General features: G+C 38.8%; 1 protein-coding gene across 1 annotated transcript in view; it reads right to left on the reverse strand.

The window, feature by feature from the left end:
* The window catches only part of mtmr7b (myotubularin related protein 7b), an 84,469-nt gene that overhangs the window by 3,064 nt on the left and 60,967 nt on the right, over positions 1–20,438 (reverse strand). The window contains exon 13 of the mRNA XM_028802053.2: positions 7,115–7,241. Coding sequence (XP_028657886.1) covers positions 7,115–7,241 — 127 coding nt within the window. The remainder of the gene's footprint in view (positions 1–7,114; positions 7,242–20,438) is intronic.

A 20,438-nucleotide genomic window follows, 5' to 3' on the forward strand; every position in this document is an offset into this window, starting at 1 on the left:
GGTACTTGAATAATGTGTTTTTATTAGGGTTGTCAGATTTGCCAAAAAATAAGGTTTGAAAATTCAAATTAAAAGAAAGTAAATATTCAAATATATGGGAATTTAGGTTATACTGTATTAATGTGGCAATGGCCATAGTAGTGGCCACAACAAGAACAAATACCAACAGCAAAAATAAAAAATCCTACCAGTACTCAGGGTACTGCAGTATCGTACAGTATTGTGGGGGCTCTAGTCTGTTCAAGTAACATCAATCAATCAGTTAATCAAAATTTTCTTTATAAAGCACATTTAAACACAATAAATGTTGACAAAACTGCTGTACATAACTCAAAACAAAAACAACTTCAGAATAAATTCAATAAATATATTAAACATGTAAAAATGTTTATGAAATTATTCAATAAAACGCAACAACATAAATTATACCAAACCATTAAAAAGAACACAGTAAAAATACAGTACTGCCTTTAAACATCTCCATATGTTAAAGAGAAAAGAAAAGATTTTAATTGAGATTCTAAAGTATCAATACTTTTGAAAGACCTAATGTAGAAGAGCAGACTAATCCACAGAACAGAGGCAGACACAGAAACAGCAAAATCACTCTTATGATTCAACCAAGACTATGAGATAGAAAGAAGTTTTTGATCAGATGATCTTTAAGGCCTAGAAGGATGTTATATTTCAAATTCTTTTGACATTTTGTGGTCTTTTTTTGTTCATTTTTGATTCTTTTGTTTATGTAGATTCTGTTACTTATGTTAATCATTTTCATCATTCTGTGTTATTATTAGCTTTGAGTATTTTTTAATTTCTGTGTCTATGCTTGTTCTGTTATGTTTCAAGTATTTTGAGGATTGTTCCCCAAGAAGCAGAGCTACCTGTCTATCTCTGTCAAGGGACTGCCCTCAAGTAGTCCCTTGTAGTTCACTGAATGTGCTTAGTGGTACTGGTGAGTTCCTGTGTTTATTACTGAGCTTTTATGGATTCCTGGATTTTTCTGACCTTTCTGCTATGTTTTTGCTCATTCTCTTGGATATTGTGTTGGGTCTTGCTTGCTACTGGATTGCCCATTTCAGACAATTCCTTCTATGGTCATCCATGCTTCTTTGTAATAAATATTTTTTTATTTATATTGAGTCTTTCTTTCCACTGTATTACGCAAGCCAAAGGTGGATGGACCCTTCCTCTTGTTGAGGGGTTTTTGATACAGCTTTTGGGACTTTATGCTAAGGTAGTTCTAAGTTCTTGACAAAGAGATCTGAGATATAATGTGGTTCCAAGACAAATAATAAAACTTTAAACTGAATTCTGTATTTTACTGGCAGTCAATGAAGAAAGACGAACAATGGAGAAATATGTTCTATTTTTGTCATGCCAGTCATGAGCTATGCGGCTGTATTTTGGACCAACTGCAAAAGGAGATAGGGAAGAGTAACCCAAACAGAGAGAATTACAATAGTCAAAAGAAGAAGAAATAAGTGCATGAATTACTGTCCTCAAGCCTTTAAAGTAAAGCACAGATTTCCCTTTGGCAATCCTCTTCAGCTGAAAGAACATGCTTTTAGCTACACTGTTAATTTGTTTATCAATTTTAAAAGCTAGATCAATGAGGGCACTGAGGTTTTTAGCATGGGTGCTCGCATTTGCTGAGAGAGAGATCCTAAATTGTTAGTTATACTACTGATAGAATTTAAGGAACCAAATATAATAACTTCAGTGTTACTTTTATTTAGCTGAAGGACCCAATGCTTAATCTAAACAAGTAATCATGCTGTTTAGTGATACATCAGAAACTACTGGCAGATACAAATGAATGTTACTTGCGTAACAGTGGAAAGAAGTATTATATTTCTGAAAAATTTAACCTAAAATAGGTATATGCAAAGAGAACAAGCAGGGCCCAAAATGAAACCTGAGGAACCCCCACCAGTGATAAATACTAAAACAAAGAGAAGACATTAATCTTCACTGACAAAGTCCTATCTCTTAGGTAGGAACTAAACAACTCTAAGGCAGTACCCTGAATACCAACATTCATAAAATGATCAAGAGGATTGAGTGATCAATGGTATCCAAGGCTGCATTAAGTCTAGCAAAACCAAAATAGCACAACATCCAGAATCAACAGCCAATAATAAGTGATTGGACACCAGGCACTTGGATGTGTTAGGAAAGAGTTTTTCTAGGGCTTAAATGTACAATTTTGCTATTTGTGGATTGTTAAGATTTATTTGTTTAATTTTGTTTTGTATGCATGTTACAGAGAACAATATTTTTATGTAGTAGTATTATTAAGAATGTTTTTTAGTTACCTTTCTTTTTCAGCATTAAGATGTCGAAAGTATTAAAACACAATAAATTTGTATTTAAGTAGTATCATACACGTGCGCATAGGAGGCAGCTAAAGGGCCTGAATGAGAATAATTCCATGCCAAACCAGGGGATGGCAGAGTGCACTAACTCTTATGGGAAATTCTGCCTAGCCTCAATGACTTCACTTCCTGCTCTGGGTCCAGAGATGATGTTACGTCCGGTCATGGGGTTAGTAACATCACTTCTGGTTCCGGCCCCAGAGATGACGTCACTTCCTCCAGTCTGCTTTAAACCACTACTTTTTTGCCAACAAGACAGTTCTGTGCTGGACTCTGAGCGATACACATCTTTGTGACCATTTATTCCATTTAGCAGCCAGAAAATAATATACAGGTGGCTGCCCCAAACCTTTTTTTTTTTTGCTTTCTCAGCCAGTGTATCCCTGTGACGCAGGGGTAAGAAACTTCTGTCTTGGAGAGTCACAGTTGCTACAGGTTTTTGTTCCAACCCAGTTTTTTAATGAGAAGTCAATTATTGGTGATGAGCCACTTATTACTCAAGCAACAATTTACTGTTTCATTTTAGTTGTCTCGCTTGCTAACATTTCTCAATCTTAATTGCTCATTTTAGTCTTTAAAAGCTGCATTCACAGTTTTAATGTCTCCTTATTAGCAATAAGATGTAAGTGACAAAGGAACCAGCGGCTATCCATCTAATTTGTCTTCATTTCTTGCCGTGTGTATTCATCATGAACTATTTGGTTTAATAAAATATTTGAAAGGAAACTAAAGAGAAAAAAGTGAAGAAACTGGGAATCGCTCATTCGTTTTTAGGTCTTCAAATCGTTTGGATGAGATCTATGGAAAGGAAAACATTTACAATATACTGTAAAATTACCTGATTTGGCACAGTTAAAACACTAACAAGCCATTAAATTGTTATTGGTAAGGATTGGTTTCTAATTAATCAACTGCTGCTTCCAAAGACTGATGTTGCTCATGTCTGACTAGGTGTGAATTTGGAACCACAAGAGAACACTTTGTGTATGCATGTTTTTTGTTGCTCAGATCAGATAAGCACCTAATGTGGGCACTATATATGGTAAAAACGGTTATTTCTGAACTTGGAATGCTTGAGCCATTGTAAGTGTAACTTTCAAACTATGGGCATGTAAGAAATATTAATATTGCCTGATTGGATGCCTTTGTTCATGCACACCCCAGGAGCTTGAGTTGATATGGCCTTTCAAATTGGCATTGCACAGAAAGTGGGACTAGGGGTGTTTAACTTCTGTCTGCCCCAACAAACTTTAGAAAGCTATAAGTTTCAAGTTAAAGAAGGAATGGAAAGGAATGAAGACCAGAGGAACCATGTTGTGAGCCACATGCAGCAGAAATACAAGAACTGAAGACTATCTTGTACACTGGGTGCTTCATTCAACACATTCCATGAAAACTGCTATACATCCAAGTTGTATAGTGTGACTGTTACTCTCAATTGCTTTGCTTCTACTTTTGGCATAAGGACTATAATGACTGAACAAAGTATTTAAATATGTTCTCCTGCTTTCCCTTTTGCTCTGTTCTAGGGCTAGGGGCTAGGGGCTAGGAACAGAGTTCCTTTCTCAGTTAGGTCAAAAATTGCTGAGAAGAGACATCCCTGATAGAACAAAAGTGATTCTGACACCTGAGTGATGCCTGAGGTAACTACTGATGAAAGGTAGTGGGCTGTAGTCCTAGATGCATGTACATTACAACGTGAATTATATATCCCCAAGGATTGGCAAGTGTAAGGATAGACAAACAACAGGGAAGACAACATATGCATCGGCCTACACAAAAACTGTGGACTTAGATGAGGGATTTATGATTTAAGAGGAAGTTGCCCCAACACCTTTCCAAAAGGTCTTGTGGTTTGTTTTGGATTAGATGCAGACAAGTTGTTTATAGTTGCCATACTGATTGCTAGCCATGTGATCATAGTTGTTGTTGCATATATTGTTCTGATGCTAACAAGAGGGCACCATGCAGCTGCTTGCATTCTTTCTTTGGATTTGCTAACTTACAAAAACACTTTATTCACTTAAAATAACTAGGGATTTAGAAGAGTGGCAGCCAGTTGGTGTTGTGATTTTAAATCTTTCATTATTTCGTCACTGTGCATATCACGCTCCTTTCCCTCCTCGACTTTTCCTAATTTGCTGCACTGCTGTCGTAACTCTGAAATTAAGTTTTCCTTAATTTTTTTTACATGCAAGGTCCACTATTACCATCATAAACAACACCAATGCACTATTGTACGTACTGTATGTGTGAATGATTGCCTCTTTCCTCCAGCTCACACTTAGCAGCAATTGTACATTTTTAAAAATGCAATCCTGTTAATAAAGGTTATTTTACTTTGCTACCAAAATGTAAATTTCTATCTCATGCTCCTCCAGATGACTATACAATAATCACAGAATATCTCTTATAGTCATTCATATTTTTAGTAAATGCTTCAGTTATTTCCTTTAGCTAAAACAAAACATAAAAACTCACGTGAAACTATGGAAAATAATAAATTAGTATATTCATGTATTAGCAGAAATAGACACGAAAACTTATTAGCATTAACCTTAGTGCAAGTATTAATACAAGTCAGGCACACCAAGCAAGTGGTTAAATAAAGGTGCATGCCATATTTCTTTTTTAATTAAAGCTTAGCTGTAGCCACCAATATATTATCAACATGAGGGAGAGAGAAGGGGGAGAAAGATAGATAGAGACAGCCCAAGAGCAGAAGAGGATGAACACCTGTAAGCTCAAGGCTGACCTAAAAATAAGTGAAGCAAAATGTGAAGGCAAATAAAAAATATGAGAGATATTGGTGCTTTCCATGAAAACTTGGGAAGCCAGCTGCAGAAGGGGGTCAGAAGGAGCAGCAAATGAGCTGTCTTGAGCGAGGTCAGCATGATAAGAAATGATTATATAAACTGTGATTTCTGGCTTGTTTTGGGCTCAGCTCAGTTTGGCCTAATTGGGTTGAGTTATTGTTATTGCAATAAATCTAATTATTCTGTTTGCCTATCCTTCGACTCCTAGAGCCTTCATTTAAAGTGAGAATCTTCAGTGTATTTTTCGCTTCCACAAAACTGCATTGCAATAATTGCAGAACATGGAATACAAAGTACACAGACAGCATCAGTTTGATGCACGGAAAGGATAACATTCAAGGTAGTACAGTATGGATGGAATGAATGGCAAGTGAGGCAGCTTGCTCTCAGTGAATGCATAGATATAGCAGATATATGCAAATCTGAGAAAAACCAGTGAGTTTTCTCTGTGACGACAGAAGGGTGGAATGTGGTATGTGACCATGAATGTGGTGCCTTTTAGAAAAAAAAAATTATGATTTCAGTACAGTGATACTGAAATGCTGGACCATGTACTGAATCAAATACACACATACAATTGTACATATTAGCATCACTTTCCACAGTGCTGAAAGTGGGCATTTCCCTTTCTGGGATTGGGAGTACTGGCAATGTATGTGTACTGATGATTTCCGACACTTTTCATAAGGTAGATTTCACTTTGATGAGGTTTTGCAATTTCAATGGAGGACCTAATGCATATATCAGTGAACTCTCATATCTCATCCATTACATATGAAGAAGAAGGATGATGAAGCAAACACAGCAGGAAGAACCAATAGTTTTTTATTTAACTTCAAGCACTGATTTTGTATGGCAAATAAGCTGCATGGCCTAAAGACAGCACCAGCGTACCACACTCTAAACAAAATGATATGGGAGCTGGCATTACACTATGAAAAAGCACAAATGATGGTCAAGGAGACAGATACCGATAATGTCCCAAGTCAGTGCAGAACAAACAGACAGCAAGAGAAATGAATCCAGTAAACCCATTTTTATATACATTATACTCAGTCCATAAGGCTGTCTGCCATTTACCAACATAATCCGTGAAATATGTAAGTGATGCTGTAATTTTATAGTGATGCTGTCATTTTATAAACTATTTACTGTATATAGGAAAATATCGATTTGACTAATGTTGATAGATATGCATATATTGGTTATATATAATATGACATTGAAATACAATATTTTGATTAAATACTGAGGTAGTTTATTGCTGAATTGGAGATAGGTGCTTGTGTCACTGCATCTCTTTGGGTCATTCTCACACCCAGAAGCACTGCAAAACTGGAGAATGCATACAAAATAAAACAAAACAAAAACTATGTAAAGTGCCACCATGACACTTTTTTTTTTGTTGTTGATTGAAAATGTATGCTAACATTTCCACTGAAAATATATGTTAACAATAATATGGTGTACATCAAAAAACAATCTATTTTATGTTCACTCAAATTCTATTAGGCTATCTGTACTTTTGAGGGTTTTGGTCCATCAGGATGCTGAGCTGATGGACCATTAATGAGAACAAAAGGATTCAGATGCTGCACGGCATAGCCTTGATGGTTAAGTACTGAAAAAATACATGGACGTTCTATTGTTAAAGACTAGTTTGTTAGATGTAAAGGCTCAGTTTGTTTCTTTGACCTACATTTCTGCCATTAATTTTTGATTCTGATGGGTAATAGGAGTAATATCAGTATTTCAACCCATGCCTCTTGAATGACTCTGGGCTTGGACTGCCCTGTGTTAAACAACATAACCTGATTACAAATAAATATGTAAAATCAACTACTCTGGTTATAGTGAATTATTTGATTTAGAACATCCATAACAAGATAGGGTTGCCGGTTCACCACAAGAACCATTTACCTCCTCCTGAGCCTCAAATTCCTCTTGCAACTGCTGAGTTTCCTCTCGGATAGCCATTAGGAAATCTACTGCTGATTGTCTTGGGTGCATTCCTTTTTCAAAGCGGTTGTACATTCCCCTCCAGAACCTGTAGGGAAAATGAAAATCAGAAAACACAAATTTTAATCTTCTGAAGTAATTGCTTTATACATTAAAATGCTGTACATTGTGACAATGTTTTTTTTCCAGCAGGTACTCCATCTTTCCCAACCACATCCCACAGATGTCATGTTGGGTTAACTGGTAACTCTGATTTGGCCATGTATGAGTTTGTATGGGTGTTCCTTGGTTGAAGGGTTGAGTTGAACTTTTGAACACTTTGAACTGAGAAAAAGTTTTGTTCTATTTTAGTCTGGACAACATGACTGGTCTGATATTCTTTTGCATGATTCAAGTAGGTCCCAGGGTTGGTTTTCTTGAATAATGGATTCCCTTTTGAAAATTAACCCAGGTAAACTATTAAAAGGTTAATTACATTTGCCCCGTGTTTGGATTTCTATTACAAGGTGGCACACACATATCATCAAGCTATTTAGTTTTTTAACGTTTCTCTTAGAAAAAGTTGGTTATAAGACATCAAAATAATGAATGATTTTAAGAGGAATGTAGATTTTTCTTATAGTCATTTGTAGGTGGTAATTATTATGTTATGAAATATCTCAAACGTAAAGGTTAAGAAAAGCTAATGCAGAAATACTGATCAAATAAATGGAACTGCACTTCAGACAAACAACAAAGTATGATTTGAATGAAGAAAACCAACTGGACATATCTAGCATAAGTATTGCTGGGAGATGATATGTAATTGTGGTTTCTAGGAGTAGTAGAAGTACTTCCTTGTCTCCGAAACATATTTGCAACACTGGAATTGGTTTTATGATTTCTATTTTTCTACTTTAATTGCTGCATTCCATGACTTTAGACCAATGATCATATATATGCAGGAGGCAATCAAATAATTACGCTCCAAGCAAAAGACTGCCATTGCTGACCTTTTGCCCCATGTGACAGGCAATGGTTCTTGGCCATGACTTTGTTGCTCAACTACAATGCATCCAGAGGCATTTTTGCTGGCTTTTCTCAATATGATTTGACTAACTGATAATTAAGAAAGTCTGCGGTGGGCTGGCGCCCTGCCCGGGGTTTGTTTCCTGCCCTGTGCCCTGTGTTGGCTGGGAATGGCTCCAGCAGACCCCCCGTGACCTTGTAGTTAGGATATAGCGGGTTGGATAATGGATGGATGGATGGATAATTAAGAAAGTAGAAAGGCACCTTACTAAGTCATGCATTTGCTCTACAATACCATTTTTTCTAAACCTATCAGGTGTCCCACAGCATTCAACTCTTGCTTATTTTCCTTTATAATGGATTGTATATGCATACATTTATGTTTGTGCTAACTTCATGTAGTCTGCATAATATTCACAATACATCAGTTACAGTAAGTTATCCAATGAAACTATTCAAAATTCAACTCTGAGATTTACTTCTGTCAGTGCATACGGTAACAATGCAGCCATTTCAAAGACTATAACAGAATTAGAATATGTTTGGATAGTGAGTAACTTTATATAAAGTAGACAGGCATTGTGGCATAATGTCTAAGTGAGTGCATTCTAAATCATGAGGTTGTCAGTTAAGTTTCCACCTCCAACTCAATTAGCGACTCTATGCATAAGGAACAGTGGTATATAAAATAAAACTGATTGTATAACACAGGCCTCTTTCCAGGCTGCTCTCTCACAGTGTTAAAACAGCATTCTTGTTCGCTTGATAAAAGTAATAAGATCAACTAAACTACATGGTCATTCAATACATGGAAAAAAGTAAGGAAGCAAATAACCCTACACATTTCAAGAATGGAACTCTACACTTTAGCTTTTCCTTTCTTTGACCTCTTGTCTTAGGCCGCTTCTATCAGTGTCTGTTGCAAGGCAACATTTGCTTTGGAGCAGTCAAATGATGGAAGGACTGGGTTAGTAAAGGGGCTGTTTAGGATAAAACCATCACTCAAGCATTTCAAGTCGTGCCCTTATAACAGCCTTTGCCTAGTGCTCCTCTTGACTTAGTAAACTGTTTAAGGTTAATGTGTTCTGACCTCTAGGCTCTGTTTAGGATTTTGAGTTTTGCCATTGTGTTTTTGGCCCCTGTTTTAACTTTCTGCCTGTTTTTCTTGGACTTTTGTTTTTTTCTTCCATTTTTTGGAAATGTTTCCCCTAGTTATTCAATTTTTTTCTGTGACATCATGCCTATACAGTATTTCATATTCTGCCTTTGGTTTGTGGCCTTATTGAAGTTCTCTTTTTATTTTCACTACGTCTGCTTCTTCATGGGGTCATGGGTGTGTGATGCGAGTTCAGTTTTTAAATAAATAAATAATCTTGTCCCAGGAAATGCGGGCTCAGATCAGGTGCAGGTGTGCACTAGCACGCTTTGCTCTGAGGGTGATTGGGATGCTTGGCTAATCACACATTAACGTACAAAAACAAGTGCATCAGACAGGGGCTTCATTCACACCTTGAAGGTGGCAGCGTATTACACCTGCACCCAATCACGCACGTTAAAAGGGAGTCTGCAAGGCAGAGGAGGAGGACGACAGGACAAAAAGAAAAAGAGACAAAGGTTAAAGAGATGGGAGAACGAAGGCAGGATGGGAAGAACAGAGCCGGTGCGAGACAGTGGAGGCAGACTGCCAGGAAAGGAGTGCATGGCTGCTGCTCAAGAGGGGATTGAGGGTCATTCCTGCTGAGAAATTTGGGGAGAAGAGGTGACCATCTGCTCCAGGAGAGCTCCCTCGCAAAGGAGAGGAATAGCAGTGGGATTTGGAGGAGCAGTGCCCCGCTGGGTGCCTGTGATGGCAACCGGGTCCCAAGCCAGTCAAAGGGTTGGTTGTGCCTGTTGGCAGGACTTCTCCTTCTGGCTGCAGTATCCCACTGGGGTTAGCGGAGGAGACGTCTGTTTTAAGACTGATGCAGCAGGGCTCATGAGTTTTTAAAGAACTGCTTTCTGCCTGTGATTTTAACTTAATTTTTATGGAATTATTTAACGACTTTTAAACTCCTCTGGACACTTTGGTTTTATTGAATCATTTATTTATTTATTGGGAAGAATTATATGTACTGCACTATTTGTATTTTTTGTTTGCTTTTAATAAAAGCAGTGACACTTTTTGCATCAACCCCTTGCTAAATGTTTGTGTCCTCATTGTCCTGGCTCATCTTGTTACATGACTAGTGACATTTCAGATTGAAGAGGCTCCCAGAAGCGTAAAGGCAGTGTAGAGCTAAGCCAAATCATCACAGGGTGTATAATCAGTAGAGCTCTATGAAGTACTGCGTTATATTGCACTCTGCTGGCTTACTCTTGCTCATTGGTGAACTGGTGCCTGCAGGCAATGCCATGCATGCTACAGTCCTTGGTTGTATTTTTGAGATGGCAAATACCCAACAGCGTGTGCTCCAACTGTACATGGAAGCAAGTTTAATGGTATGATTTGACAATACACCACCATCTAGATTAGTATAATAAATAAGTAAGCTTCAGATACAGAACAAAGTTACAGCAGTGAACAATTAAAATGTAGGAGTTAAAATGTTGGCTTGTAAGTGTATTTTGAATATGACTACTGATGGATTTTCATGGGCACACCTAAAACTGAACCAGAGAGTAGGTATTACAAACAAGATCTGTGTAAAGGCTAAAGTTAAAGTTCTAAAATCAACTGAAGTAGATATTCAGAGTACCAAACCCATCATTGTATTACAATATATAGACATGAGTATTATGTCATCCTGTCAAATACTGTATTCAGATGGTATATTTGTTATTTAAATAATTATATTAATTTTATGCAGACTGCGGTGGCCTGGAGCCCTGCCTGGGGTTTGTTCATGCCTTGTGCCCTGTGTTGGCTGGGATTGGCTCCAGCAGACCCCTGTGACCCTGTGTTGGGATATAGCGGGTTGGATAATGGATGGATGGATGGATTTTATGCAGAAACCTGAGGAATAGTATTCATTATCCTATTTGATGACAACTGCAATATTTTAATGCTCAGCACCTGGATTAACACCGTTTTTTTTTCTTTATATTTTGCCATTAGAAGAAGTAGTTAAAAAATAAAATTTAATTATTCTCCTAAATAGATAATGAATGGCTACACTTAAACTCCTATCCCTTGAAGACTTGTTTTTAATTATATTACTAACTAACCATTTCAATTTCAATTGCATTTAGTTAAAACTAAAGATGAGTGATAACTACTTCAGCCTAAACATTTAAAGATGAATGGAAATCTTTTTCATCTGAAACAGAATCGTGTTAGATTTGAACTGAGGTGAGCCTAAATTTTAGTTTTACTAAATCTGCTCAGGGGGTGGCACGGTGGCACAGTGGTAGCGCTGCTGCCTCACAGTAAGGAGACCTGGGTTCGCTTCCCGGGTCCTCCATGCGTGGAGTTTGCATGTTCTCCCCATGTCTACATGGGTTTCCTCCAGGTACTCCAGTTTCCTCCCACAGTCCAAAGACATTGATAGATAGATAGATAGATACTTTATTAATCCCAAGGGGAAATTCACATACTCCAGCAGCAGCGTACTGATACAAAAACAATATTAAAGAGTAATATAAATGCAGGTATAACAGACAATAACTTTGAATAATGTTAACGTTTATCACAACCGTCTGATAGAACATCTGCAGCATCTTATTGCAGATTTTGAAGGACGCCAGTCTTCTAAGGAAGTATAGCCGGCTCTGTCCTCTCTTGCACAGAGAATCAGTATTGGCAGTCCAGTCCAATTTATCATCCAGCTGCAGTCCCAGGTATTTATAGGTCTGTACCCTCTGCACACAGTCACCTCTGATGATCACGGGGTCCAGGAGGGGTTTAGGCCTCCTAAAAATCCACCACCAGCTCCTTGGTTTTGCTGGTGTTCAGGTGTAGGTGGTTTGAGTCGCACCATTTAACAAAGTCCTTGATGAGGTTCCTAAACTCCTCCTCCTGCCCACTCCTGATGCAGCCCACGATAGCAGTGTCATCAGCGAACTTTTGCACGTGGCAGGACTCTGAGTTGTATTGGAAGTCCGATGTATATAGGCTGAACAGGACCGGAGAAAGTACAGTCCCCTGCGGCGCTCCTGTGTTACTGACAACAATGTCAGACCTGCAGTTCCCGAGACGCACATACTGAGGTCTGTTTGTAAGATAGTCCACGATCCATCCCACCAGGTATGAATCTGTCAGCTTGTCCCTAAGGAGCAGATGTTGGATGGTGTTGAAGGCACCAGAGAAGTCCAGAAATATAATTCTTACTGCACCACTGCCTCTGTCCAAATGGGAGAGGAATCGGTGTAGCATATAGATGATGGTATCCTCCGCTCCCAACTTCTCCTGGTATGTGAACTGCAGAGGGTCGAGGGCGTGGCGTACCTGTGGCCTCAGGTGGTGAAGCAGCAGCCGCTCCATGGTCTTCATCACATGTGACGTCAGAGTGACAGGGCAGAAGTTGTTCAGTGAGTTGAGCTCACTAGGACGTGATACCTTTGGGACTGGGGTGATACAAGATGTTTTCCAAAGCCTCGGGACTCTCCCCCTGTTCCAGGCTCAGGTTGAAGATGCGCTGTAGAGGACTCCCCGGCTCCAGCGCATAGGCCTTCAGCAGTCGTGGTGATACTCCATCTGGACCCGCTGCTTTGCTGGCACGAAGTTTCCTCAGCTCTCTGCTCACCTGCGCTGCTGTAATTGTGGGTAGGGATGTCTCCCCTATGCTGGTATCAGCTGAAGGATGGGTTGAGGGTGCAGTACTCCGAGGTAAGAGTGGGTTAGTGTGGTCAAACCTGTTAAAGAAGTTGTTCATTTGGTTTGCTCTCTTCACGTCTCTCTCGATGGTGACACCCCGCTTCGAGCTGCAGCCAGTGATGATCTTCATCCCATCCCACACTTCCTTCATGCTGTTATTCTGCAACTTCTGCTCCAGCTTTCTCCTGTACTGCTCCTTCGCTGCCCTGAGCTGGACTCGGAGTTCCTTCTGCACGCGCTTGAGCTCATGCTGATCACCGCTTTTAAAGGCCCTTTTCTACTTGTTCAAAAGGCCCTTGATGTCACTTGTAATCCATGGCTTGTTGTTAGCATAGCAGCGTACTGTTCTTACTGGAACTACAATGTCCATACAGAAGTTGATGTAGTCAGTAGTGCAGTCAGTCAACAACCTCCTCAATGTTCTCACTATAAGATCCCTGCAGGATATCCCAGTCCGTAGTTTCAAAGCAGTCTCTCAGAGCCTGCTCTGCCTGAGGGGTCCACTTCCTGAATGAGCGTGTGATTGTAGGTAGCTCCTTCACTCTTGGTTTGTAGTGAGGCTGAAGCAGAACCAGGTTATGATCTGCTTTCCCAAGCGCAGGCAGCAGGGTGGCGCTGTATGCATCTTTAACGTTTGCATACAGTAAATCAATAGTCTTATTTCCCCGAGTGTTACAGTCCACATACTGGGAGAAGGCAGGTAATGTTTTGTCCAGCGTCACATGGTTAATATCTCCAGCGATTAGCACAAGTGCCTCAGGGTGCTGTGTTTGTAACTTAGCAACAGCAGAATGGATGATGTCAGTCGCTATCTCCACGTCTGCCCGAGGAGGGATGTAAACAATAAAAACAATGACGTGTCCAAACTCTCTGGGCAAGTAATAGGGACGCAAACGTACAGCCAACAGCTCGATGTCCCTGCAGCAAGTGGAGATTTTGACGTTAACATGTCCAGAGTTGCACCACCTTGTATTGACATAGAGAGCTAGACCTCCTCCTTTGTGCTTCCCACAGGTACTTGCGTCTCTGTCCGCTCTAACTGTGCTAAACCCGGGTAGCTCCACGTTAGCATCTGGGATGGTGGTAGTTAGCCACATTTTACAAAAACACAACAAACTGCATTCTCTGTAGGTCCTGACATTTTTCACCAGCGCAGTCAGTTCGTCGATCTTATTTGAGATTGAGTTCACATTTCCCAGGATCACAGAAGGCACCGAAGGCTTAAAATGGCACTTTCTCACAAGCCGCTTCATTTTTAGCTTAGTGCCGGCTCTGCTGCCACGATACCGCCTTCTTACCTCGTCGGGTAAATAGGGAACCACACCGGCGTAGGCATTTGTTCTCAGCGCTTGAAGTTGACTACTTGAATAGACGAGTCTCTGCATGTAAAAATCCATGTCCACGTTATAAAAGTAAAAGTGTCCAGGGAACGAATCCACATAAAAGAAAGTGATAGGAGTAATCAATAAAAAATAATAAAAAAGAGAAAAAAAGGTAGAAATATAAAGTCGTACACGGAGCTGCTGAAAAGGCTGCCACTCTCGGTGGCGTCTGACATCTAATATATCATTGGTGATTCTAAATTGTCCCTAGTGTGTGCTTGGTGTGTGTGTGTGTGCCCTGCGGTGGATTTGTTCCTGCCTTGCGCCCTGTGTTGGCTGGGATTGGCTCCAGCAGGATATAGCGGGTTGGAAAATGACTGACTGACTAAATCTGCTTGTAAATTAGGTGTTATCCTTGACACTACCCTATGCACTCATACTACTAGATTGTTATGTGGCTGTTTACAGGGAAAGGCATGATAAAGTGATCAGGGGATCAAAAACACTAATGGGAGTACACAAAGGCAAAGACAAGGTCAGGCTTAGAATCTGAATACCTGGAAAAGTGAAAAGATGAATCATCAAGTACAAAAGGCTAGAGCAGGAACAGGGGATGAGAAGGAAAACAGAAGGTTCTGATACTAACTTGTTTTAATTAATTCTGACTATCTAAGAATCCAGTCATTTTTACTTCATAGCAAATTCAATACTTAGATGAAAGAAGCAGTGTGTTATATACAGTAGATATGATAAAATGACCAAATATATCATGTGACTTTCTTATCATGTGACTAGAAGTAGACAGAGGAACCATAAACAATGTAGAAACATCCATGTGAAGATTTTCGGTGGTTTTTACTTAAAGTTTGGAAACTCTTGTTCATTAACCAATGTATTAACATTTGCTAAGAGCTACTTTTTCTAGCCAAAAGGTATAGTTAGAACCAATGCAGCTTCAAATTAAACGAAGTACAGAAAAGATAGTGTATGCATTCATCCAAGAAAAGCTGACTATTATAATGATTTGCTCAAAGTGTTCTCGAATTATTCTATTTCAGGCTTGTACATAATTCAAGGTGCTGATGTAATTCCATTATATTGATAAGGGGGAACTAAAACCAAACAAACACCTGTTGTTAAGTCTCCACATATTTCCAGTTAAGCTTAGAGCCATATTCAAAATCTTACTTGTACATTGTTGGAACATAACTCTGTCCTTCACTATGGCAACCTTATTAATAACAGATGTTATTAATGCCTAAATTCCATATGTTGTAAGCAGTGCTCAAAACACCAGGTAACTCTTAATGGGTATCAGATACTCACACATTCCTGTTATTTTGTAAAAGATATGTCATGAAATAAAACAAAACTAAACAATCAGGAACAGCATGTTGCTTTGTTAAATCTGCCCGAGGCTGTTATGTAGGTACTATAGGCCTTGTAAATTCTTCTCCTGTCTAACTATATATCTTTTTCATACATTTTTTTTCTGGTATATTTTTTTCATGTGTTCAGCTGTGCCATGACATTTTTTTTTGTTCTTTATTTCACCTTATACAATTTCTTGTATTAGGAATTTGTTACTTTTCGCATACCCCTTGGGGTCAGAGCGCAGGGTCAGCCATTGTACAGCGCCCCTGGAGCAATTACAGGTTAAGGGTCTTGCTCAAGGGCCCAGTAGGATCTCTTTTGGCAGTGACGGGGATTCGAACTGGCAACTATCTGGACACCAGTACAGATCCTTAGCCTCAGAGCCACCACTCCGCCCTACATTAGGTACAACAGTAAAATTAACTACAGGTACTAAAGACTTAACAGCTTTTGACGAGTTCTAACTATTTTAACATTTTAATAAAATCTATAAGCTTAAAAGAGTGCTGATGCTGAAACTCTTGCTTTTTTGTAATGGAGAATATAAAAAACAGTGTTGTTTGTTAATGGGAATCTATACTAATAAAAGGCAAAGCCCTCACTGACTCACTGACTGACTGACTGACTGACTCATCACTAATTCTCCAACTTCCCGTGTAGGTAGAAGTCTGAAATTTGGCAGGCTCATTCCTTACAGCTTACTTACAAAAGTTAGGCAGGTTTTATTTCGAAATTCTACGCGTAATGGTCATAACTGGAACCTGTATGACTGACTCACTCATCACTAATTCTCCAACTTCCCGTGTAGGTAGAAGTCTGAAATTTGGCAGGCTCATTCCTTACAGCTTACTTACAAAAGTTAGGCAGGTTTTATTTCGAAATTCTACGCGTAATGGTCATAACTGGAACCTGTTTTGACTGACTCACTCATCACTAATTCTCCAACTTCCCGTGTAGGTAGAAGGCTGAAATTTGGCAGGCTCATTCCTTACAGCTTACTTACAAAAGTTAGGCAGGTTTTATTTCGAAATTCTACGCATAATGGTCATAACTGGAACCTGTTTGACTGACTCACTCATCACTAATTCTCCAACTTCCTGTGTAGGTAGAAGTCTGAAATTTGGCAGGCTCATTCCTTACAGCTTACTTACAAAAGTTAGGCAGGTTTTATTTCGAAATTCTACGCGTAATGGTCATAACTGGAACCTGTTTGACTGACTGACTCATCACTAATTCTCCAACTTCCCGTGTAGGTAGAAGTCTGAAATTTGGCAGGCTCATTCCTTACAGCTTACTTACAAAAGTTAGGCAGGTTTTATTTCGAAATTCTACGCGTAATGGTCATAACTGGAACCTGTTTGACTGACTCACTCATCACTAATTCTCCAACTTCCCGTGTAGGTAGAAGTCTGAAATTTGGCAGGCTCATTCCTTACAGCTTACTTACAAAAGTTAGGCAGGTTTTATTTCGAAATTCTACGCGTAATGGTCACGACTGGAACCTGTTTAACTGACTGACTCATCACTAATTCTCCAACTTCCCGTGTAGGTAGAAGGCTGAAATTTGGCAGGCTCATTCCTTACAGCTTACTTACAAAAGTTAGGCAGGTTTCATTTCGAAATTCTACGTGTAATGGTCATAACTGGAACCTGTTTTTTGTCCATATACTCTAATGGAGGAGGCGGGAACGAAGGTAAATGACGTTAATTGTTGACTGTCTTTTAATACTGTGTACTTGTTGAGTGTCTTTTAATACTGTGTAAGCATACATATTAACACATGTGCAATTAAATGTGTGCATTTACGGGGTGATTTCTCAGGCTTAAAAGCTCGCCTTTTATTAAAAAGGTAAATGCAAACTCTTTTCATTCTGAAGGGCACAAACCACGTTAGATTTCAGCCGTTAAACGCGCAAAAATGTCAGTACACCAGATAAATAAGCGCAACATATTATCAGTTGTATTTAATACATATAGAAATGTGTTAATCGTTAACTAATATTATGGGATGGTGTTTTTCGACTTGCGCCGTGGTTTAAATGATTGCATGTCTTGGTGGGTTTGCGTAGCTTATTGTCAATATCTTTACACCTCTTTTTAAGACTTAATTTAAAAAGGTTTTCTTTTCTTCTTAATTAAAATTTAAAAGCAATACTTCACCGCTGCGAAGTCCCTCTAGCCCTGACGTCCGACGTTCGATTACCGTAAGCGAGTGCAATGAGTGTGTACGCCTGATGAGCCAAGAATAAGGGGGAAACAGGTGTCGCATACTCTTTGCATTATTTGACAGTAAACTATTTTCATCCATTCTATGATCTGCTTCTCACAACTGACGGCACCGTGGCTGATGTTACCTGACTTGCTGGCCAACCATAAGCGTTACCTGGTAGGTAACCACCCACTCACTTGACTCCAATACGGGAATCGAACCTCGGACGTCAGCGCTAGAGGCGTAGCCCCTAAAATTGCGCCACGGCGTGTGGCTCGTTTATTTGACAGCATGTAGATCGGGGTAATTGCATTCACGGCATTCGTCGTCTGATTCACAGTCTGATTGTATGGGTGGTTACCTACCAGGTAACGCTTATGGTTAGCCAGCAAGTCATCTCGAAATGATCACTCGAGTGAACGCAGCTTCACAAAAAAACAGATCCTTAACAAACTGTTATTGGTATATTTTCCCTCAATTTTAAAAGGTTTTCTTTTCTTCTTAATAAAAATTTAAAAGCAGTACTTCGCCGGTGCGAAGCGCGGGGATTTGAGCGACTGACGCATACAGACATATTCATGAGTGCAGGTACTTCGGAAAGAAAGCACCGTGTAAACCTAAACTTTAAATTAAGTTCATAGACCTACAAAAGTTTGCCATTGATTTGAGGCAAGATTGCTTTTCTCATGTACAACTATACGTTGCATTCTTAACAGTAAGCTTGCACGGCTTGGTCATATAACAACGTCGTATACAAACAGAACTATAACAATCGTAATAAACAAACAAAAAAAAAGCGAAGAACCCTTGGATTTAATAAAAACGCTCTTTCCTTGGCGAAGCAAGGAAAAAGGAAGACCTTATATGGCGTTCGTTTATAAAACAGCGGAAAAGCTGTGTTAAGGCTGCTTCACAAAAAAACAGACCCTTAACAAATTGCTATTGGGATATTTTCCCTCAATTTAAAAAGCTTTTCTTCTTCATAAAAATTTAAAAGCAGTACTTCGCGGGGATTTACATATATATATATACTAGCAAAATACCCGCGCTTCGCAGCGGAGAAGTAGTGTGTTAAAGAGGTTATGAAAAAGTAAAGGAAACATTTTAAAAATAACGTAACATGATTGTGAATGTAATTGTGTTGTCATTGTTATGAGTGTTGCTGTCATATATATATACATATACACATATACACACACATATACACACATATACAGATATATTATATATACATATACACATATATTTTTTATATATATATTTTTATATATATATATATATATATATATATATATATATATATATATATATATATATATATATATACACATACATACATACATATACACACATAGATGCACTTACAATAACATAGAAATCAATATAAACAACATTAACATCATTATCATATGAGAATATGAAGTAATATATAAGAAGCACATTTCATATAAATATAAATTATTAAACAGTAAAATCTTCTTCAATAATTTGCTACCGTGGCTTTTCGTTGGTCTGTCCAGGATTTTAAATCACATGTAGCTTGCAAACCGTTTCACGTATTGACTTGAAATGTGGTACACATATAAATACGTCACGTCTGCTATCCGCTTTATGGGTGATGAATGTATTACTCTTTTTATGTTTATTTTATTTTAGAATCAACTCCTATCTGCGCACACCAGGGCGGCCGTGGGCAGATGCGTATGGTGTATTCACTCCATGTTATCGTGCATTGCGCTGTCACTGGTATTTTCATAAAAGAATTTGAACAATATATAAGAAGCGTATAAATTATTAAACAGTAAAACATTAACATTTAAGAAGTAAAGTTACATTGAGTACTACTGCAGTGCCTTCGGGTATACCTCATTTTTTCTTTGCCCATTACATGCTTAAATGTATACATTTTTTGGTGTACCTACCCGAGAACACGCGACATATAACCGACCGTGGGAGAAGCCTGGATTTTAAACACGCGTTGAGTTCATCTGCTGGTCTCCCTCGTGGAATAACTGGTAATGTTTGAGTAAAATCTACAGCGAGTAAAACGACATTACCTCCTTTTTTTTTTTTACGATCTCTGAGATCTTGCTTTTTTCGGTTGAAGGCTTCATAAGCTGTTTTATGTTCAATGTTGTACTTAATAAGTACTAATTATCCCAAACCATCATCTTTGAATGTTGCAAGACTATCGCCTTGTATGTAGATCGGGGTAATTACATTCATTGCATTCCTAGTCTGAATCACAATGTGATTGTATGGGTGGTTACCTGGCACTGTAGGGTTGCCACCCGTCCTTTAAAATACGGAATCGTGCCGCGTTTGAGAATGAAATTGCGCGTCCCGTTTTGAATCAATACTGGACGGGATTTATCCCGTATTTTTTTTATCATTTTTTTTTTAAAGCAGCGTCTCATGCAAATCATCCCACACGCATTTTATGAAGATGCCTCCTTTCCTAGTTTTGATTGGGTAATACTTGATGTCATCGTTAGTTTGATTGGTGTTTTTAACTGTCCAGTGAGGAGGGCGTGTCTTTTAAGTACAGTCTGCAAAGTGTTGGCACTGAGATGTGGCGTC

The sequence above is a fragment of the Erpetoichthys calabaricus genome, chromosome 5 (assembly GCF_900747795.2).
Source record: "Erpetoichthys calabaricus chromosome 5, fErpCal1.3, whole genome shotgun sequence".
In the NCBI taxonomy this organism is placed as follows: Eukaryota; Metazoa; Chordata; class Cladistia; order Polypteriformes; family Polypteridae; genus Erpetoichthys; species Erpetoichthys calabaricus.